The sequence below is a fragment of the Chrysochloris asiatica genome, unplaced genomic scaffold, assembly GCF_000296735.1.
Source record: "Chrysochloris asiatica unplaced genomic scaffold, ChrAsi1.0 scaffold00194, whole genome shotgun sequence".
NCBI classification, from domain to species: Eukaryota; Metazoa; Chordata; class Mammalia; order Afrosoricida; family Chrysochloridae; genus Chrysochloris; species Chrysochloris asiatica.
In genome coordinates, this window is record NW_006408712.1 from 1,556,204 (window position 1) to 1,580,862 (window position 24,659).

At 35.9% G+C, this 24,659-nt stretch overlaps 1 protein-coding gene and 1 pseudogene across 1 annotated transcript in view; both read right to left on the bottom strand.

The window, feature by feature from the left end:
• Positions 1-24,659, bottom strand: part of MAP4K5 (mitogen-activated protein kinase kinase kinase kinase 5) — a 142,830-nt gene that overhangs the window by 12,470 nt on the left and 105,701 nt on the right. The window contains 9 exon segments of the mRNA XM_006872337.1: positions 2,151-2,243; positions 6,737-6,805; positions 11,720-11,897; positions 12,306-12,409; positions 14,810-14,868; positions 15,243-15,357; positions 15,442-15,444; positions 21,133-21,193; positions 21,474-21,553. Coding sequence (XP_006872399.1) covers positions 2,151-2,243; positions 6,737-6,805; positions 11,720-11,897; positions 12,306-12,409; positions 14,810-14,868; positions 15,243-15,357; positions 15,442-15,444; positions 21,133-21,193; positions 21,474-21,553 — 762 coding nt within the window.
• Positions 19,130-19,903, bottom strand: LOC102836521 (annotated as a pseudogene).

The following is a 24,659-nucleotide window of genomic DNA, read 5'->3' on the forward strand; positions in this document are numbered from 1 at the left end:
TCAGCCAAGAAATAGATAGTGGGGACAGCAACCAATTGAGATCAAAATGGCAGCATTTACCCACGAACAAAATTCAGAAGAATTGGGAAAGGAGGAGGAATGGAAATAAGAAAACAGAGAAAATGCGATAAATGATTTACACTGAGGGAAATGCAATCATTGAGGTGAAATGAAGTGTATGATTTATTGAATCCAAAACTGATAATCTGTTAACCTTCATTCAATTCACAAAAAGTAAAAAGAGTATATTTTATAATGACAAATCATATTAAGTTTCACTAACTGCTATAAACAAACAAACAGAACAGTTACTGATTTTATGTTATTTTTAAAGAATTGATTTTAAAAGATTTTTTTCTACTCAGGAAGATTCTTGTGATTATTTCAATGGTTCACTGGGAAGGAGGGATGGCAGCCGGAGAGAGACAATTTTGTGTGGTAATTAAATTTTCTTAAGTAGCTGAGCACATCTTGGAAGTGTAGGTGTCTTCCAGTGTGCTTCAGTTAAAATTAAGGGCAGCCATGGGACTATTTGTTGTTCTTCTGTAAATAGGTCAAAATGTTAGTAAGTCTTTTAAATGGTATTAAATTGGAAATAAAATTTAACTCTTAGAAACTGGCATGCAGTACCCAGCACATAGTGTTAAATTAGAGTCTACTTCCAAAATATCTTTTGAATTAGCCTCTATCTAAAGAAAGTTTAGGTTTTCTGATTCAATACATTTTCCACTCATAGCAAATTATTTTTACTTAAGATATTATACAGAAGCTTGAGCGGACATTTGTGAAAGGCAAAACTCTACTCGAGAAACTAATAATATTTACAAAAAACCCCAACTTTATAATTAGTGAGAAATGTATACATTTAGTTATAAAATCCATACATTTGCATAATCCAAATAAAAACTTAAAACTTTGTTTTAACTCTGTTCTCTTATATATATATATATACACATACACACATATAGACATATGTTGTTGTTAAGTACCATGCAGTCGGTTTCAACTCATAGCGACCCTGCACAGGGTTTCCAAGGGTGTAAATTTTTATGGGAGCAGAATGCCTCATTTTTCTGCCATGGAACGGCTCATAGTTTTGAACTGCCAACCTTTAGGTTAGCAGCCCGATTCGTAACCACTATGCTACCAGAGTATACACACACATATACACACATATTTATTTTTATTTTACAAGTTCTGTTACCTCTGGGGGAAATACTTATTGACCGCTACCAGAGTGCACACACACACACACACACACACAAATGTATGTATATATACCTATATATACACACAGATACACACACTTATTTTACAAGTTCTGTTACCTCTGGGGAAAATACTTACTGACATGTAATTAATGAGATACAAACAGTAATAATATATGATCTTTTTATCATAAAGTCAAAGAATATTACATAGTAAAATACTGACTGATAAGGAAACAAGTTAAAGTGGCACATTAGCCCTGTGGGAAAAGTCATTTTTATATAAATAGACCTAAAAGCAATAACCAACAACACACAACCAGTGTCTTACACAAAAAATGAATCATGCTTTGGAAACCTGATACAGTGTCACTAACAGTGTAAAGTGACTCAATGGCAATTTTTTTTTTTTTAAGCCACAAGTGGCTATTTAAATTCATTTAAGTTTGAAAAATTTAAATTTAAATGTAACACTGTTGTTTTTATTGTTGAGACAATTCAGACTCATAGCAACTCTGCATAGTTTCCAAGGAGTGGTTGGTGAGTTTGAATTGCCAACCTTGAGGTTCAAACCAACTTTGTGGTCCAGTGCTTATCCTACAGTGCCATACCAGGACTCATACACAACGTAACTCTGATGTTGTTAAGTGCTGTTGAGTCAGTTCCAACTTATGGCGACCCTGTATAGGGTTTCTGAGGAGCAGCTGGTGGGTTTGAACTGCTGACTGTCTGGTTTGCAGTCCAGTGATGATCCTACAGTATCATATCAGGAGTCCAATGTAACTCTAGACACATGCAATTAATGCCTACTGTATTATAGACTACAAAAAACATTTAAATAATAACAGAAGTGTACAATTTAGTTTTTGGTCTCGACAAACTTAAATACAGAAATAATAAAACAGATTATTCCAAACTCATTAATAAAAAGATGAAGCTTACCTACAGATTCGATGCGAAAATCGAAACTTAGTTCAGAGGCCAATTTTTTACTTGACTTAAGTTTTCCTTGTAGATTTACTATTTTTACAAATTCTTTGAAAAAGGCAAACAAACAAAGAAAAAACAAACCAATCAAGACTGGAAATGCAAATCTGCTAAAAATAAATATAACTTGATATATAACTATTACATGACTATCAAACAACATTTTAAATGAAATTTAACTACTTTCTTGATCCAAGTATGGCCAGTGAAAAACTGGCATTTATATATTTTATAAGATGTACTATAAGAGTGCCTCTTTTGGTAAATGGTAGTTATATTGCTATTGTTTTTTTACTTGTATAGTATATATTAAACATTTATATTTTCATTTATTTAAAGTACAGTTCTTTAAAACTGGCTGCCCTGGTGCCCAAATAGTTAGCCATAAGATTAGATTTTACCTAACAAATTACATAACAAATGGAGATTAACATTTGCAGTAATCAGCAACTAATTACTATGAGTACTACTCTACAAAGGTCCATAGTGAAAAGAAACAGGACGCCATGGGTCACAATTTCTCTAGAAGTAAACTTGAGGAAAAGGAGTGTACATAAATAATTCCATTTCCCTTTCGCCTGTTTTCTAATTTCGCCATGTTAGCTCTGACTGGAAGATGCTTTCTCTTCTGCATTGATATCTCCTTTATCTACTTCCCTGATTTGTGATTATGGGCCTATCTCTATTGTTGCTTACTGAAACCAATTTATAAATAGTTCAGCTGATGACAACTGAAGTTTTCTTCTGTCCCCTTTCAAAACAGAAATCTCAAGAAAGTCACTGTTCCATTTACCTTGAATAACTGGGAGAAAGGGCCAAGTTAGTAAAAGGTTTAAAAGAATTCTGATTACTATATAAATTACTCAAATGAAAACTATGCACGATTTTTTTTTTTTATGACTCAGAAGGTATTTAAAAATTGAACATTAAATTCTGATTATATGGTTAATCAATAATAACCTCTCTAGTTGTTAGAATAAAATAATAATTTAGCAAATTCACTTAATGGTAACATAACATTCCAATCTTCTCATTATTCTAAGTACCTAAAGAAGAGATGGTTGACAGAAACTCATCTGTAATAATGGATGATCTTTATGATTCTACAAGGTAAATGTACTAGGGAACCCTTAGGAAAATACAAATGCAAATAAAAAGTATTGCTAAAAAAATAATCAAAATCTTTATTTTTTTTATTTTTTAAAAGTTTTTATTGTGAATTATGTGATAGTCTACATGGGAGAACATTAGCTTTACATCCACCCTATCATATATTGTTTCATTGCCATGATTAAAATCCCCTCCATGCAAAATCAAACAACCAAAGGGTATACCCCGCAAGCCTGCCCCTCAGTCATCAGCATACAGCCCCTCTCCCTCTCTGGGTCTAGAGCTTTACTGAACAAAAATATTAATACATGAAACTATTGTTCCTCAACATAGCCTTCACCTAGACTTAACTCTTTCCTGAAGAATTATGAGCTTTTTAATTTATATCATGTCAAAACATCTCTTTTGATATCCTTGAGGGACTGAAATCGTGTTCCTTTGAAAAGTTCTCTGAATTTTGGAAACAAAAAGAAGTCTAAAGGAGTAAGCAAGGTTGAAGGGTGGATGGGAGAAAGTTTCCCAATGAAATTCTCCTAGGACATCTAGAAGAATGAGCAGGTGCATTCCTCAGAAATTTCTTACACACAGTTTTCAATTTTCTTAAAGTTTCTTCATGATATTGCTTTTAAGTGCCATAGTCAGTTTTGACTCACAGAGAACCTGTATAGGGTTTCCAAGGAGTGGCTGTTGGGTTCGAACTACTGACCTTATGGCTAGCAGTCCAGTTATTATCCTACACCACCATACCAGGACTCCATTTCCAGTGTCCTTTGAGAAAATCTATCAAGATGACTTTTGGAATCCTAAAACACAGTTGCCATAAATTTCTGTGCTGACCTGACCCCTCTGCCTGGAATTGAACTCACCCAGCAGATGCCCTTGGATGTAATTCTTTTAACTGGACCTTGCTCTCTGGATCACACTGGTAAGTCCAAGAATGGTCCCCCGTTATGATCTGCTCCATGAAATTATCTTCATTAACTTCAATTTTGCTTAAAAGACTAATGGGAAGATCAGTTCTTTGAACTGGCTGATTTTGGTACAACATTTTTGGTACCCATCGAGCTGAAAGCTTGCTGAGGTCAAGATGTTCACTTCAGATATAACACACCAAACCATGTGAGATCTTAATTTCAGTAGCTACTGCACCAGTGCTAATTCTATGGTCTTCTTCCACCAGTGTCTTGACTTCTTGCAGTTTCTACACTCATTAAGGTTAACGAAGGTCTTCGCTTCTTGGAGGTCTTCCCAACCTTCTTTAAAACACTTTTAGATCTATCTATAAACTGTTGTTGAATGTGGGCGACACTCCCGTAAACTTGTTGCAAAACTTCCATTACTTGTGAAGATGTCCGCTTGAGTTATATTAAAATTTTGACATTAGCCCTAACTTCAAAATTGTTTTATTCCCATCATACACACACATACTCCTTTTGTTTCTGAAGGCACCCTAACGAGACTAAGAGAAGTGTATTATCGCAAGGACTTGTCTGTAGCCATTCACTGATCACAGAAACAAACTTAAACACATTTTGTTTTGAATAAATATGTGCACTTGAACCCTAGTAGCAATATTTTCGGACTTATCCTTGTAGAAATGGATGTACAATCACTATCAGAACAATCTTGAAAATAACCCTGTGGGGAAGTTCCAACAATTAAAAAAAAAAAAAAAAAAAAGAACGGATTGGTCAATTTAGCAAATATTGCTAAATGTCACATATAATCCCAAATATGGGCAAATTTCAGTTCATAAGACTTTATCCCATGAAAACAAGGTGGATCTAAGAACCACAGTGCAATAATCAATGCCAGTGAATTGTAAATACGGAGGGAAAAAGACAAGAAAGAACCAGTGTGCTTCATTTGAAAAATTGATGTAATAACTCTTAATACCTTTTGTTAAAGTTTTTCCTACTGTTCACAGTACAGCTTATTGTTATTTATAACATCTCTTCATGCATCAAAAACATCTAACTGGTAAGTCCAAGACTCATTCCCAGTTATGATCTGCTGCATGACATTATTTTTATTAACTTTAATCTTGCATAAAAGACTTTGAGATGCCTTCTTTTCAGACAACGTTTTTGGAACCCATCAGCGCCAAAGGAGGTGGAAGTGTAAAATTCACAAGTACATTAAAATCTTACTCTCATGCGGTTCCAAAAGTTCATGTTATAGGATGATTTTATAAATGACTTTTAAGAGTATGCTGTTGTTACTGTAAAGGTCGAAGTTTTGTAACAAAAATGGGAGAGTAGTTAATCTTACAGTCCAGAAACAGAGGACCCTAGGACCATCAAGGGAGAAGACGAGCATGAGCAGAATGTAGGACGCTATCCAGAGAAGCAGTGACACCAGAGATGGAGACAGAGATGAGGACATGGAGAAAAGACAGCAGCTTTCAGAATGTGCCCTTTGGTTGTTTAAATGATTATATATTGTTGTTGCTATGTGCCGTATATATATATATTTTATATTATAAATGGATTGTGTACAATCTACCCCCCCATCAAAAACAAAAAACAAAAAAAAACAACCCAGAGGGAATAGAAGCAAATACTGTTGAATGATGATGCATGGAGGAGATTGTAATCATCGCAATGAAACGATGCTGTGAAACCAATGTTCTACAATGTAAACGATCACTCAATTCACTATGAAAACTTAAACAAAACAAAAAAGAGTGTGTTATTGTTAAGTGCTGTCAAATCATTTCAGTTCTGACTCATAGTGACCCTATACAGGGTTTCCAAGGAGGAGCTGGTGTGTTTGAACAGCTGACCTTATCGTTAGCAGTTCAGTGCTTATCCTACGGTGCCATACCATGACTCCTTTAATAGTACAACCATTAATTTTTGTCATTAATTTGAATGAGGTGTGGAGCCGTAGGATAAGCGCTGGATTGAGAACCACAAAGCTGGCGGTTCAAACCTTGATAACCCTGTAATGGTTGCTGTGAGTAGGAATTGACTAGACAGCATTTAACAACATGATGAAAAATAGTTTTATGAAAAATTTTATACTGAGAATATGGCAAATCATTCTTATACAGTGTTTCCAAGTATGTAATAAATTAAAAAAATAAAGTTACAAAGTCTAGTACTGACAAACAGATTAATCAATTACTATGTTGTAGTTGTTATGTGCCATTGAGTTGATTCCCACCCATAGAGACCCAATATAGGGTTTCCAAGGAGCAGCTGGTGAGCTTGAACCTTGCAGTTCAAAGGACTTGGCAGTCTGACGCCTTAGCCCACAGCACCACACCAGGACTCCTATCTGTAGCCAATTTAGGTTTTATTCAGTAGAACATCGCTATTTAAGGTGGAAGAGTGATTATCTTGAATTACAATTTAATAGACTCAATTCCATAAAAAGAACGGCTATATACAACATCTATTCCAAATAAACTTTAAAATTGTACTTACTGTCCAAACACACTAAAACTGTATCTCTCTCCAACTGTGTTACATGAATGGAATCTAACTGTTGGTTGCCTAGGGGAAAAAGAAAAGATTACAATTATACAACGCTGCTTTAAAAAAAACCCTGAAAACCAAAAAAATAAAAATAAAAAAACCCCACAAGTTCTGAGTTTTAGCTCTGACTTAAAACTAATCTTTGAATTCTAACATAAAAAATGTTATTTTGTAATGATAATTAAGGAAAATTAGGAGAACTTAGGTCCGAATGGAGCTGAGAAGAACCTTAATTTAATTAATACTTTGGCTAATTCTAGAATGTTACAAAGATAAAGTGAAGGAAGGAGAAATATAGGGAGGAAAATATGTATAGTACATAATGGCTAGATTTTTTGTTCTGCACTTTATAGTGTCAATGGGAAGACAGAAACAAGGTCAATTAGGTAAATTACAGTATCCTTAGATAAACAGAAAAAATGAAAAGAAAAACCAAGTGTTTCATTTAGATAAAGCATAAGGATGAATAATACTATGGTCAGAGAGAATGTTTCCTTGTACTGGGGTGAGTGTGGTGGTGGTGGTGAGAGGGAGCTTTACAGAGAGGACACAAACATTAGCAGCTTTATAAGAAACAATTCCCATCATTTTGCTGACACTCACAGGATTACTTATTTTAACATTTGCTAAAAGAGATTGTGGTATTTTTGCAAAATATTCATCTAGGCCAGGGTTGGGAACGTTTGGCCAGCGGGTGGTATACGGCTTGTGAAATTATTTGGTCTGGCCTTGCCAAGGCAACCGCAGTTCCATCTATTACATTTGTTGTTGTTGTTGTTGTTGTTAAGTGTCATCGAGTTGGTTCCCTGTACAGGATTTCTGAGGAGGAGCTGGTAGATTTGAACCTCTGACCTTGCATCTCAAGCTGACCTTGTGGTCCAGTGCATTATCCTCCAGCGTCACACCAATCACATTAGTGGTAGTAGTGGTTATGTGTCGTGGAGTGGGGTCCCACTCACAGAGACCCTGTATAGCATTTCCGAGGCTGTAAATCTTTATAGAAGCAGAAAGTCTCCTCATCTTTCTCCCACAGAACCGCTGGTAGTTTTGAACTGCTGACCATGAGATTAGTAGCCCCACTCGTAACCACAATTCTACTACAGCTCTTACCAATCACATTAGGGGTCAGTTAAAATTAAATGTCTGACCAAATAAAGCAGACTAATTTTTAAGTCGACAATTTTGTATGGCTTGCAAATGATGTCATAAATTTTGGCAGAAAAAAGGTTCCCCAACCCTGATCTAAAGCACTCAGATATGGCAAATGGCCTGGTTGAATCAAGGAACAGAATTTACATTATTTAGAGCAGTGCTTCTTCTGGGAAGTCCCTTAATCCTCTACCTTAAAAAATGCACATTCAAACACAAACAGAATTCCATATATGGGAAAAAGAGAAGAGCAGACTCTTTCACATAGCCTTCTGATTTCCATCTGGGTTACCCATCAGAAATTTTGGGACCTGAACAAGCCCTGATAATGGAAGTTGCTAACCCTCTTTCTTCTCACTGGGAAATACCCTCTTGTTCTCAGTACATAGAAAACTCTCTCTGCAGTGCTTATGTGTGCACGTCACATGGTACCTGAGCACACTCATTTTTGTATCTGTTCCTAGGTCAGGAGTGTCTGTCATCTGCAGCATTAGAGGGATGCATGCAGACAACCAGTGCTGTGAAGGCCATGGGGATCCAACACCCACTACTGAAGCTAACCCTGTCTCTTCTCTATGTAAGTAATGTTCCAATCAGTGCCTGCCTACACGTTCTGTCGTTCTTGGTGACACTGGACCTTGGCTCATGTATATTATTTCAGGGCCAGGACCCATCATTTCAATCACTCTAAAACAGAGGTGCAGTAGCCTTTATAAGACCAGCAATTCACCCCATAAGGCTTCATAGTTTCCACAAGTGGATGCTAATTCAAATCCCACCCAGTGTTCATTGTCAAAGCACTTGGCAACACTAACAGCTAAAATGTGTTCCTACTCTTTTTTGTGGCTCTTCCAAAGTCCCTTGGAATTATCCTGACCCCATTCTTGTTTTTTTTATTTTTTATTTTTAGTTTTACATTCAACAAATCATACATTTCATTTCACCTCAAGGACTGCAATCCCCTAATGTAATACCACTTACTCCACTTCTCTGGGTTTCTTGTTTCTATTCCTCTTCTTTTCCAACCCTTCTGAATTTTGTCTTTAGGTAAATGCTGCCCTTTTGATCTCAAATACTTGACCATTCTGTGGTGTGCATACCTCACTTGTATTGTTGCCCACCTATGAATCAATCTATTGCTTGGCTGAAAACTGAGCCATAGGAGTGCAGAGTTCAGTTCCAGACCTGAAGGTGACCAAAGGTCACAGTCTTGGGGGGCCACTGGACTTACTCATGAAGAATTCTGATCTATAGAATCCATAAACTGGTCCTCAGGTAGTTCTAAATTGATACTATCTCTCAGCTAGTCTATGTTCATGCATTAATTCACAAATACTGACTAAGAGTTCACAGATGTTAAACACCATCCTAGGAGATGAGAATAGAGCCTATACTACAATGAATCAGATTAAGATAAAAAGGGTCTTGGAGTAGGAGCACATTTACCTGTCAGTATTGCCAAGTGCCTTGACAATGAACATTGCGGGGAGTTGGACTAGCAATCACTTAGGAAAACCGAGAGCCTTACTGAGCGAAGTGCTGGACTACACTGGCTGCTGGCTGGAATGATTACCTCCAAGCAGGGTCCTATCCCTTTTCAGAAAGCAATTTTGGGTCTTTTAAAGTCTTAGCCTAAACAATTTTAAAAGTGGGGAATAGCACCACCTCCCCCCCCAAAGTATTGCAAGAGAAAATAAAGCAAACAACAGAATCTCTTAAAAAAAACCCCAAAACCCAAAAGAAGACTATGCTTTGCACATGCAATCTAGTATATATCATCCAGAAGAAAAGTGGGTGAAAATACACATTAGATAACTGTTTAAAATGCCCAGTGGTAAAAAAAAGGAAGTTAGGGCTGTCTGCCAAAAATGATCTTGGTATTAAAAAAAAAAAGATCTATAACCCTTCTTTTTAGCAGTAACAATGAAGGATAATGTGCTGGACCTCAAGGCCAGTTTGAACCACAAGCTTGGTAGTTCAAACTTACTAGCTGCTCTTTGGAAACCCTATACAGGGTGGCTATGAGTTGGATATGACAACCAACCAGCCAACAACAACATATGAGCATCTGGGCTGCTTATATTTCATGATAGTAAAACTATGTAATTTGGACATTTCTGTTTGTTGTAACAGGAATACACGCATCTAACCCAACCAAAAACATTTAACAAAAGGCCAGGGTGATAGCGGAAGTGGGAGGGAAGAGAATACATTATTTTATTCTACTGGAAACTATGACATGTTCTGTAAAGAGTGTTCACAGTCTAGTGAATGTAGAAGCTGGCTTGTACTGAGTTGTTAAATTTTCAGAAATTTCTAGTTGACATCAGTTAGTGACTTAACACTGGTATGTTGGGAGTATATCAGAGTATATCAGTATATCAGAGGCAACAGGCAATTGCTACAGACCCGTCTTCTCGGCATCACAAAAGCCTATTATTAAACATTTACTGAGATAAAACTGGTTCAGACTGATTCTTATTCTGAAAGTAACATTAGTTGTGGAGTCTATATTATCTCCCATAGCTGGATTCCACAATGAATTCTTATAATTTAGGCTATGTTATAGATTGAATTGTAGACTCTAGATTCATGGAAAGAGAGGGACTGAGAGCTGGTGGCCAGGAAGCAGACTTGCAGAATGTGCCCTTTGGTGGTGTAAATTATTATATATGCCTGAGGTTTTTTTTTTTTTTTTAATAAAGAGCTAAAATGAATAAAGAGAAATACTGTTAACTGATGGTACATGGAGGGGATTGTAACCATTGTAAGGAGTACTGGTGTGGTGCTGTGGGTTAATGCATCAGACTGCAAAGCCATTTGAACTGCAAGATCAGTGGTTCAAGCTCACCAGATGCTCCTCAGAAACTCTATACAGGGTTGCTATGGGTCGGAAACGAGTAGATGGAACATAACAACAACAACAACAATGAAACAAAGTGTATAATTTGTTAAATGTAGAACTGATGATCTGCCCTATAAACTTTCTCTCAATTCACAATAAAAACTTAAAAAAAAAAAATATATATATAGCAGTGGTCAGCAATTAAATAGCCACAATTAAAGCTTTCTTGATTTTATATGTAAAAACAGCTGGATAAACATGGGATTACAAGTGATCAAATATCAGCACAAACCGGAAATGAATAAATGAAATCCCCACCATTCCTTATGTATGCAGATTTTAAAAAGTTAATTCTTGATTGATCTGTCCCATTTTAAATTTGAGAATAAATTTCCTCATCATTTTCTGAGGTTTCATGGAGATGTATTTGATCAAATCCCAGGCTAACAAACCCTTCTACTTGGTAAAGTGCAGACAGTATTTCCTTGCATCTTTAAAGGATAACACTTGATGGCTACACTGAAAAGCTTCTTTCTATTTCAATCTGAAAAGCACTCAATGATTCAAAGTGCGGGAAATAAGGAAAGCAATGATTTTTTTAAAAAGTAAATTTATTTGCTTGAGAAGCTGAAAAAATTTTTAAAATAATGTGAAAAATTTTTTTCAGCCAGATCAAAGATAACTGGTAATAACTAAGACCTCTTTAAATGTCAAGAATCAATAAACTTTTCCTTGGTAAAATAAACTGTATAAAATTGCATCTGGCAAATAGAGATTCCTGTATTACATGTGCATAAGTCTCTGGTCTTACTCAGGAAACTATGTAGTGAATTTTTATGTACAAGAGCCCAAGAGCATAAGTAAGCTAAACTTGTTCTTTTTGTTTCTTTTGTATGCAAAAGCATCACTATTCTTATCAAAGGTACAAAAATACTTACCTGCACCAATTTCTGTAAACCACGAGGATGCAGAGTTTAAGTTGATTGTTTCAAACTGAACCACCTGATTTGATTCGGTGCCCTTGCTAATAGCTACACAGACCATGGGATATTCCTGTTCTGGTATCACCAGCATTTCAAAAACATTTAAAGGACTTGGCAAAGGAAAGTCAAAGTGCTGAAAACAACAAGTAACAGAATATAATTTAGAAACAATCTCTTACTGTTGAACAAAATCATCAGAAAAGACTTCCATTTTAAAAATTAACCTAATTCTAAACAGGACTACATTACGAAAATAAGGAAGAATGTTTTGGAGAAATGGCCAAATTATCTTTATGGTTGTAATTCTTCTTTATGGTTGTAATTATCTTTATGGTTGTAATTATCTTTATGAAGTTTATTAACACAGGATAAAGAGGAACTCTAAAAAAAAAAACACAAAAATACCTAATTCAAATAAACACATATAAATAACTATAAATGTGATGACTCTAGCTAGTTGTAACAGTATTTTGTAATTTCAGCTTCAGTTATATACTGGTATTTTCTAATGAAGAAAAATGTAAAGCTAAGTAGTATCTACCTTTATCAACATGAATTTCTGCATTGGCTCATACCACTGGAGTAAAACAATTCCAGACTGTAAAGCTCCACAGAGGTATTTATGTCCTGTGTAAGGGTTTCTGACTGTAAAAAACAAACAAACATACAATTCCAATACATAGAATATCTTTATTAAAAAGTAACATAGTTAAAAGCAACAACTAAGCTATGAAAAGCTCTAAAAGACAACCTTCCTTTTGTTTATACATTCAGTGTCAATAGGAGACAATTAGTGAAATGTGACCTAACATTGTTACCAAAATATGGCTAGAAGACACTACTTGAAGTGGTTGATATATTGAAAAAAAATATTATTTTTGTTCACTAGGATGACAAAAATGAGTGGGCAGACAGAAGACTACAGTGGAGAATGAAGTGTCCAGCTGATATGAAGTGAGGGGAGATGCACAAGAACAACCATATGTGCAGATAGTACCCACTTGACCTAGCTTCCATGGCTGGATGATCAAAACTCGACTAGATAAAGAAAGAAGACGAAAAAAGAAGTAATCTGCTACAATTTGATAAACTTAACCTATGCTTATGGCTGTTGTAGCTCAAAAGAGGGAAAAAATCTTTACAGCAGGATCATTCCCACCCTCACGGTACACTGGGTAGACAAGGATGGGCAACTTGGACATTGGCTACCATAAATGGGGGGTGCTACAAAGGCAAGAAGTGACTGGTTTACAAGATTTCAAGAGGGAGCCTAGTTCCAGAGGGGGCGGGGGAAGGTTAAATCTCCATTGAGTGGTTTCCAACCTGTCTGGATAGGGTTGATGAAAGGAAATGGGGATAAGACTCTTGTAGTTCAATTGTGAATAACTGATATCAGGACTGACTGTGAGGGTTGGAAATGTATATAGGTAGATGTTTTGTAACAAGAGGAGGGGAGTGGTTGATTTTGCAGTCTAGAAATGGACGACCCTCAGACCATCAAGGGCGAAGAGCAGAGTGGGATCCTATCCAGAGAAGCAGTGACACCAGAGATGGAGGCAGAGACGATGACATGGAGAGATGGAGTGGCTGGAGACTCTGGACTCAGGGAGGGAGTGGGGCTGTGTGCTGATAGCCGGGGGGGCAGGCTTGTGGGGTTTACCCTTTGGTTGTTTGATGATGCATGGAGAGGATTGTAATCATTGCAATGAAATGAAATATGATAGGATACATGTAAAGATGATGTTCTCCAATGTAAACTATCACTCAATTCATAATCACAATTAAAACTTTAAAAAAAGAAAGTGGGCAGGAAGCAAAGAAAGATTATGTTTTTTGTATTTGGCTTTATTTTCCTTCCCTTTTTAACTTGCTTTCTCCATTTTAAGTTATATACATGTTATATTTAAAAGCCTTTAATAAAGTACGTTCTTAAACATAAGAACTTTTTGTAATAACAGTACATTAAGCACTAAAGATACCCTACAGAGCTGCTGCATGAGTAAACTAAAAGATTAAACACTTGACAAGGTCTAATGAGGTAATTAAAATCTATGATTTCATCTGAAGTGTATGTTTACATGTGGTTGTGCTGTGGGTTAGGTGTTGGGCTGTTAGTACAAAGTCTGGCGGTTCAAACCCACTAGATGCTCCTTGGGAGCTTCCGTAAAGATTTACAAAGATTGGAATGCAAAGGCTGGAAACAAAGAGGAAGGTGAAGTAGTTGGAAGTTCTACTTCAACTATAGGCAGTTCTACTGTGTCATACTGATTGCTAAGAATTGAAATCAACTTAGTACAACTACCACCACGATGTTCAATAAATGACAGGCATGATGCTTTAGGAGAAATACAATCTTGGTGACTATGGTTAAAAAAGCTTTAGAAAAGCTATGCTTGGAGAAAACATTATGGATACATTTCCAACCATTTTTATTCCATGTTTCTTTACATATTCGTATGCATCCCCATGGTCCCTTAACCCTTTCATGGCCGAATTATTTTCTGCTTTGAATTTTTTTGTTGATACCTCGTATTTACAGATACTGAAGGTGTGCTGAAATCAAGGCAAAATATTTTTTTGAGATAGTATTGATTTTGATATAAGTACAGGGAATACTGGTATGACCCTATTGGCTAATGCATCAGACTGCAAAGTCATTTGAACTGCAAGGTCGGTGGTTCAAGCTCACCAGCTGCTCCTTGGAAACAATATACAGGATCGCTATGGGTTGGAATCAACTTGATGGCACTTAACAACAACAACAAACATGGGACACATAAGTCACAAGTGGACTCGGGTGGTGGGACTGGTGGGCTGAGACCTGTTTCTTCAGAAAACCAGGTGGTAGCATACACTACAACTGGATTAGGAGCTTCCCAAGAAGTCTAAGATGAAAATATAGGTTCCACAGATCACAAAAGGGTTAACCTTTTTACTAAAAACAAAAACCTACCCTCTTTTCTACTTAATTCTATAAAACGTATGAGATCATTTTAAAGATGTCAGTAGTTGAAACCATCCAACTTGATAAATAGCATTACTTACCTATGCAACATTTGTGACAGCCTTTTGTATCAGGAATCTTTGTTGTTAAAGCAAACTTCCTGAAAATACAAAAAACACATGACTTAGCGGTTCCTAAGTAACAATCTCTGAGAGCTGCATCAGAACCATCCACAGAGCTTTAAAAAAATCAGCCTTGAATTGTGAACCCAGAGCGTCTAAGTTTACAGAACTGGAGAAAGGCCTAGGAATCAGTATTTTACCATTTTAACAAGTTCTGCAGGTTATTCCCACGGACAGTCACGTTTCGTAACTATTGTTCTTCTGGATTCTAGATGGCATATAGTTTATTGTAAACTACTTTTTTGAAATTAAGATAAAAATAAGTATTTTTACTAGTTAAGAAATAATAACTATTTAAAAAACAGACATTAATTCCCCTCATCCCCAGTAGAATCAAAATGTTATTTTGTACCTTGGTAGTATGCGGTCTGGAAACCTATGAGTTTGAATGTGGGCAGCTAATCCTGGTTTTTTGGCTTGTTCAAACAAAGCTATAAGATTATGAGAGTAGAGTTGAAAGGTCTTTCCTATAAAAAAAGAAACATGTCACTTTTATTAGAATCATTTATGGCAGAGAAATACAATTTTCAAGGAAAAGAAAACATAATTACCTTCTAAAATGAGGAATCCAGATATGTTCAAAAAGCCAAGCAAAATAGAAAAACACATACAAAAAAAAACAAACCCAGTTAATACTATTTTGAAATACAGTAATAGGCAAAATGTTTTTTTAAGTGTCGATATAATTTTGTTTGATAAAACACAAACTAGGTGTATTCTGAGTATAATAAGTGATTTTGTTAGAATATACATAAACCTTAATAATGCTAGTATAGAAAAATACTTAAACAACGATAAAATCTATGTCATGTATTGAGTTACAATGACTTATGTAATTTTTTTAAGTAAAACACGGGAAATTCTGTAATAATTATCATCATTTTTCTGGAACAGAATTATTTATCAATAATTATGCACATTACCTTAGATTAAAATAATTATGAATAAGGCCTTAATACTAAGAAAACTAAAGAAAATCAATACTTTAAGTCATAATACAATATTTATTAACATGGTTAGGTTGTTATGCAAAAGTCAGCATATTTATGTGAAGATGGAAGATGACTATCTCATTACATAACTGCCAAATCATTGAAAATCATGGTCCAACCAAGGTGACACATAACCTTAACCATCACAACCAGCATTACTCTTGCCTCATACTCAGCCTTCATTATTGTCAGATGTATGTCAGCAATGTGCAAAATAATCAGATAGTAGATCTTTTACATGCAAAACCTCAAATAACAAGGTAGCTGGTAAGTGAGAATAGGTGCAATAAAAACACAGTAGTGTTAAACAAGGGTAGATATGGTAAATATCTTCTAATGCCTTATTACCATGGTACAATAATATAATAAAACAAACACACATCATTTCATTATTACAGAACACACACAAACACATACACATAGTATCTTATTATCAACAAGATTCTCTATTTTTTCTCAGGCTACAAGCAATTGGCCTAATACTATACTATCCTTCCTTTCCATCTGTCCTATAGCCCATAGATTGCTTGCTAGCTAGTTAGATAGTTAGACAAATACATAAGTGCATTCATGTGAGTGTGTGCATGCATACACACACACACACACACACGAGCAAACTTTTAAGGAGAACAAAGTTTTCTATTGAGCTCTGCTACTTAACACGCAATCAATTTTATAAAGCTAAGGAAATCATTCATAGACTAACGTTTTCCACTGCTATTTTATAAGTATATAACATGTACCCCATGTGGTTTTCAATCTTATTTAACAGGATTGTTTTTCTTTTTCATTTAGTAATATTTTACTATTATTTCCATAATAACAATATTTATTAAATAAAAGAAAAAAATTGGAGGGCAGTATAACAAAATCATGGATATTAAATACTCTTTTGAGGACCCCCACTTTTTAGAAGCAATTCTTTATAATCAAATATGTTCTATTCTTATGATCATCAAATAAAAAAAAATTTATTTTCTAGTTGAGAATATACACAGCTAAACAAACGTCCATTTAACAGCTTCTACATGTAATTCAGTGATATCTGTTACATTCTTTGAATTTTGCAATGCTTCTCATCCTCCTTTCCTGAGTTGCTCCTCCCTAATTCACATAGACTCAATACCCTTTAAAGTTCCTACCTAACTTTTCAGTTGCCGTTGTTATTTTGATCCCATCGAGTCAGTTCCAACTTATAGTGACCCTATATAGGGTTTCCAAGAAGCAGCTGGTAGGTTTGAACTGCTGACTTTGTAGCTTACAGTTTAGTGCTGATCCTACAGTAACACGCCAGAATTCCTTGATTCTATATAGATAGTTCTTAAAAGAACATGCATATTGCGTGAGACATGCATTTTTTATTGGTTTGAGTTTATAGTGTTTGAGTTTAAAGAGACTTTAAGGGATGTTTTTTGTTTAAGTTCATTAACCATAAAAAATTCAAATTCTGTTGTGTATTTCCCCCCTTTTGATCAGTATTTCTCAATAAAGTCTTTGATTAAAATGTTCAGGAATTATCTAGTTCTTCTGGTCTCATGACAAAAATATATAATATGTTTTTTATAAATACTGTCATCAGTTCAAACATACAAATTCCTAAAGAATCTCTACTAGGTAACAGTCGTAGAGTTCAAGTAACATATATGCATACATACTTCGTTCAAGCTTACTAGCCACTCCTTGGAAACCCTATACAGGGAACCGACTCAATGGCACTTAACAACAACAACTTAAAAATGATGAAATAAAATGACATTTTAAAAATCAGGCTACAATTCATAATGACTGGTGTGGCACTGTAGGATAAGCACTCAACCTCAAGGTCAGTGGTTCAAACTCCCCAGCCGCTCCATGGAAATCCTACACAGGGTTTCTGTGAGTTAGAAGTGACTTGACAACACCTAGAAACACCAATCTATCAGTGACTCACACTGCATGAGAGCACTGTGCTTTGGAATATACATAGAGGAAAAGGGACACTTTGTACTGGACAGCATGGAAATGCTGGAAATTAGAGCCACAATATAACCTTCACATAGTTAATGAGATGTCGAGCACAAAATGACACCAAACAAAAAAACTGAATAAAAACAAAAATACTAAAATAATTATTTAAAGTAGAGAAAGGGCTGAATACTGTTTTAAAAGCTGAGAATTAAGATTTATTAAAGGAAAGCGAATAAATCAACTACCTTATACTCTACTATCAGAACAAAAGCAAATAGCAAATCTTTAGATTGTTGTTGTTAAGTACCATCAAGTTGATTCCGACTCATAGTGACCCTATATGGGGTTTCTGAGGAGTGGCTGGTGAGTGTGAACTGCTGACTTTGCAGTTAACAGTTCAGTGCTTATTCTACAGTGCCACATCAGGACCTCAAACTTTAGGAAGCCACTTAAATCTGAAATGTAAGAATACATTTTTTTTCAATTGGGAAAATTTTAATTAATAAACATCAAATGTACTTTACACTGATAACTGCAATACTGACAATTGAAACATTTTAAATATTCTTCTCATAAAAGTTTAGTGATTCTCTTTTCCTGGGAAACGTGGAAACCCAATTAAAAGGTAGTCCCTGTCACTAACGATTTAGTTACTGCTAATATCTAAATAGGCATTCACATTTCACATCTACAATTAGGTAGTCTGTGAACCTCTTAAATCTCAGAATTTCAGCTTCTGAGATAATTTGAAAGAATGTCAAATTTCTGAAGTGGAAACTCAGTCAACTTTACACTGGGATCATTTTTTTGCTTCAAGTATACCTGGTTTGTGTATACAGGTAACTTTTCTTGTCTAATTCTTTATAAAAACTTCTGCAGTTAAGTCTTGTGTTTTCTTTACTATGGCTGGGTTGTTTTTAGAAAGATTACCAGCTCTTTAGAAAGATTACCTGTGGGAAGCTATTCCCACAGGTGATAAAAATCTATCAAAATCATCATATTATAATTTAGAAGAAAAAAAGCTGTTTTCTAAAGGCTGCAGGAACAAGAAAGAAACAGCACATTTTATTTGTATAACCATGAACAATTAAAGCTAGTCACACTGCAATTAAACCCAATAAAGTATTCAAAAGTTCTATAAAAAAGAAAAGACAATACATGTTTACTTCCACTGCTCCAATGGTCAACTGTTAAATCTGCATGAGGATGGTACTGTAGCAATTTGCTGGTCCGATTTAAGAGTCCAAGGTCCTTTTTGTGAGTTTGGCCCACTGATGTCCATATTTGAGATAAATTCAGTTCAAAAGATGGAAATTAGGGCAAAGACTCCATATAACAATGCACAAGGATATGCTACTAGAAGTTGTTGTCTTTCCATGGCTAACGCAGAAATAAAAATTTTGGAAGCAGAAAAACTACACCATCCAATAATTCCAGCACTGAGAATGATTCCAACCATTCCTTGCAGAGAAAATACTACTGCAAAGCTGGAAAGCAGGATCACAGGAAGAAGACAATATCCAAGGACACTTGCTACACAACCAAATGACACAACTGTCATAGTCATTCAGTTTAACAAACAAAACATCCCTAGACATCCAATTGCACTGATCCCATACACACAGACAAACTGGATTTTGCCGGCCAGTAACAAAGTGGCTCCAAAGGCAAGACAAAAAACCATTGGTCCAGCCAAATCAGTCTCATTCATGATGCTGCCATCTGCTACTTTCAATGGATGCAATACTGTAAGTGTTTTTTGCCAGATATGGTCAAAATTGATACCTAACTCTTCTAATAAAGGTGGTTCATCCTCGAAGTTGTTTCTATAGAATGACTGAGGTAGAGTTGGAGTGTAGGCTGGAGGTGGCTGAAAGACCTGCCCAGTGTATGGCTGCTGTGGCAGTATCATATCTGGAAGGACAAACCGGCCTTGCAGTGAGTAGTCATAGCCACCATACTATTTGCTATATGGCCCTCCACTTCCACCAGAATCATAGGACAGCTGAGACTGGTCATTGATGCTGTAACTTGTCTGGTAGAAATCCGTGTTGAGATTATCAAAGCCTGACATTGTAAATGATCAAGTGCCATGGCAGCGGTAACGGCAGTAGCTCCAGTACTAACAGTTCCAAAGACCCACAAAATTCAGTTTCGGACTCTATGCTAGCCCCGTTGCTACATGTCATCAAGAATACATTTTTTTGGGGGGGGTAATTTACAATAATAAAAATTAAAAGAAGTCTAAAACACTTCCCAACTAACAACCAACCAACCAACCACTATTGTTGCTAAGTGCCATTGAAGTGGTGACGACTCACAGCGAACCTGTATAGATGGTTCCGAGAATAGCTGATGAGTATGAACTACTAATCTATGGTTCAAACAGACCTTGCAATCCAATGCTTATTCTACAGCACCACTACATCCACAAAAAGAAAACTAAAAACAAAACTAGAATAGGTCATTCTGGAATTCACTTGTTTAGAAAACTTTAAAGTACCAATCTAAAGTGGTCAATATCGGGTCCAGAACAATATGAATTCTACCATCAAACACCTGTAATCCGCTGAATCCACACAATTGCTGTTATCACCATTATCCTTATCTTAGAATTACAATTCTTACAATTAAGAAAACTATGGCATAAAGACAGTAAGCAACTCTCTCACCACAACACAGAAAGGAAGCAGCTGAACATCTGGTTCTTTCCCTTCAACTGCTAATTTCCAATGTGGGGCAGAGTAATGGTAGTGATGGTGTGTAAAAAGACAAGGTCCAGGTAATGGTCCAGGTGACAATCACTGTGATGTCCCTATAGTGTTCAGCTGCTGGATGGGATTGGGAAATGCTACCCTAAGTGAGCATAGAGTAGGTTCTCCACATTTCTATACTAGGTGATGATGTTGTTATTGTCCAGTAGTTTCTGACTAATAGAGACCCTGTATAGGGTTTCCAGGAGTTCTGGTGTGGCGCTGTGGGTTAATGCACCAGACTGCAAACCGTCTGAACTGCAACGTTGGCAGTTCAAGCTCACCAGCTGTTCCTCGGAAACCCTTTACAGGGTCGCTATGGGTGGAAACTGACTCAACAGCAATTAACAACAACAACGATAGGGTTTTCAAGGAGCAGCTGGTGGGTGTGAACTGCTGATCTTGCAGTTAGCAGTCCGGTTCTTATCCTAGAGTACCATACCAGGTGACTGTATCCAGAATTACAAATAACATTTAAAAATAGTATGTTAGAAAACTGTGTTTCTCTGCTTGTTTATACTTTATTTTTAATAATAGTATATATACATACCTGACAACGACATTAAAGTATTATTGATAACATACAGCCAAGTACATTTTCGTGGAAATAACTGAAAAAAAAAGAAAGAAGAGAATTAAAATCCTTCAATTATCATCCCCTTATTCCTTAACATTCAAAAAAATTCTGAAATAGTATAAACATAATTATTTTCTATCTTTCAGTAAATCAAGACCTTTCAAAGACATATTTCAATATGAACATATAGAATACAACTTTACCCCCCTGTATACTAAAATCATAACAATGAAAACTAGAACCCACATAAAATTAAAATATACCTTTTATTCTATTTGTCCAAACTAATATCTTAAATGGAAACTCCTATTTACCTGTTCCATTGTTGCCTCGTGTAGCTCATTGAGATTCAATGTGTAAATACCATCTTCAGTTCCAAAAATTATGTACTGATCTAAAATAGTTGAGATAAATGACCAGAATATACAATTATTTTCTGGAATAGTTTACTAAGATAATAGTTTATGTTTTAGTGGTATTAAAAATTAGCTGCCATTGATAAGTTATTTTCTATAATTCATGTTGCCTTCTTTATTCTCTTTTGTCCAATTTTTATCACTTAAAAGCAACATATTCTGTTAGACTAACTTAATCTCACCTTACTAGCCAATATTCCCCTTTAATTTAATTTCCACCTTTTTACTTTTTTTTTATTATGGTTACATAATTTGCACACTTCAAATGCTCATTTGAACAATACAAATTATACAAATACGAATGATAAAACATGGCATTAGCAGTAACAAAGAGCACGTTTACCCAGATCTTGGTTTCTAAATACTATGAGGGCACTTCAAAAGTTTATAGAACTCATATTTCCAATAAAAGGAATCACTATTTGGACAAGCTGATATCATGTGCCTCTTGATATGATGGGCTGATAAGGGTACAATAACACTTTTGGAATAATTCAGACAAAATGAATAGCCTGATCTAAGAATGAGAACACATCAGACAATCCCAAATTACAAAATAAATAGCCTCACAAATGCTAAGATTAAGATGGACAAAGGAGAATGATTTCAGGCTAGAGGAGACTACAGAGACATAGTAGCTAAAAGCAACATATGGCCCTGAACTGGATGTTGGACTGAGGGAAAAGGCTTGAAGAGTTTACAAAGGACATTTTAGGACAATTAATAAAATTTGAATATGGACTGTGGATTAGAAAATAGTATTATATCAGTGTTAAATTTCCTAATCTTTATAAATATACTGTGGTTATGTATAAGAACATTCTTGTCCCTAGGTAAATGACACTGGGGAAGAACACAACATTGCCACCACACTCCTGTGATCCCCAAAAACCCACATACATAGACAGATGATAAAAAAAAACCATGGGGCAAAGTAGCAATAATTAGTGAAACTTAAAAAAGGTATATAAGATGCCTTATACTATTTTTGTAACTTCTCTATAAATTTGAAAGTATATAAAAATTAAGTTACCAAAAATGATCATCTTATTTCTTATAAAATTTTATATTTTCTGTTTACACTTTCTATTGCTGTTGTTAAGTGCCACTGAGTCAGTTCCAACTTACAGCAACTTTGTATAGGGTTTCCAGGAAGCAGCTGATGGGCTTGGACTGCCAACCTTGTGGTTAGTAGTCCAGTATATATCCTACAGCGAATGGTACTGTGAAGTGCTGTTGTGTTGGTTCCAACTCACAGTGACCCTGTATAGCAGGGGTGGGGAACTTTTTTTCTGCCAAAATTTATAACATCATTCACAGGACACACAAAATCATCAAGTTAAAAATTAGCCTGCTGTATTTGGTCAAACATTTAAGTAATTCACCCCTAATGTGATGGCTGGAGTCCTGGTGTGGCATTGTGGGTTAGTGTGCTGGACTGCAAAGTTGGTTTGATCTGCAAAGTTGATGGTTCAAGCTCAATAGCTGCTCCTCTGAAACCCTAAACAGGGTCGCAACCAACGTGATGACACTTAACAATAATGTGATGGCTGGAAATATGGTTGCCTTGGGAGGGCCAGACCAAATGATTTAGTGGGTCTGCAGGCCACATGTTCCCACCCCTGCTATACTGGGTTTCGGAGGAGCGAGTGGGGAGTTGGAGCCACTGACCTTGCAGTCCAGTGTTCATCCTACAAGTCCCACAGGGAATGCTGTTGCTGTTAACTGCCACTGAGTCAGTCCCAACCCACAGCAACCCTTATAGTTTCCAAGGAGCAGTTGGTTAGCTAGAACCACCTACCTAGAAGTTCAAACCAACTTTACAGTCCACTGCATTAACCCACAGTGCAACACTCTGTTGTTGTTAAGTACCATGGAGTTGGTTCCGACTCATAGTAACCCTACACTAGGAGCATTTAAAATATATCATTTTACATATTGTCATTTATTATCGTATTGAGAGGGTAACAAACATTTCCTGAACATTCGCTACTGCTGAATCTTTGTCTGCTAACTGTTAGGTACTCAGAAAGGCACCTTTCTTGCAAGCAACAAGGTCAGCACTAAGATTACTCAGGTTACAGATGATCACATTGAAAATCAGAGGTGTTAAGTATGTTATCCAAGTTACATATTAATGATAGAATGGGAATTCAAATCTAAACTTATTTGACTGCAAATTTTTGTTGCTGCCACTTGCTTCCTTATTTCAAATTTATTCATTCTGGATTATAAAAATATATATTATTTCAAAATCACTTCAGACTTATAGAAAAGTTGTTAAAGTAAAAATGATTCCTCTGTACCCTAACACAGATACCACAAATGTCAACACTGAGTACTTCTGCTTCATCCCTCTCCCTCCCCTCCCCCCTCTCTCCCTCTCTCTTTCTATATATATATATGGAGCTCTGGTAGCGTAGGGATTACGAATCGGGCTGCAAACCTTACGGTAAGCAGTTCGAAACTACCAACCGCTCCGCGGGAGAAAGGTGAGGCTTTCTGCTCTCATAAAGATTTACAGCCTCGGAAACCCTGTACAGGGTCGCTATGGGTCGGAACCGACTCAACAGCACTTAACAACAACAATATATATATATATATATGGTGCTCTGTAGCATAGTGGTTACGAATCAGGCTGCTAACCTCAAGGTTGGCAGTTCAAAAATACCAGCTGTTCCATGGGAGAAAGATGAGGCTTTCTGCTCCAGTAAAGATTTGCAGCCTCGGAAACCCCGTGCAGGGTCACTATGAGTTGGAACCAACTCCATGGTACTTTAACAACAAATTATATATATATATATGTGCTTGATTTTTTTTCCTGAATTGTTTACGTTACAGGCATGATGCTCCTATATGCCTAAATATTTTGGTGCTTATTACCTTAAAATAAATAAATAAAAGATTTATACATAAACACAGTTCCAGTAAGTTGATTCTGACTCAGAGAGACTTTTAGGGGACAGAGTAGAATTGTTCTATATTGTTTCCAAGGCTGTAAATCTTCATGGAAGCAGACTGTCTCATATTTTGCTTGTGTATCAGGATGGCTTGAAATACTGACCTTTTGGTTAGCAGTCCAAT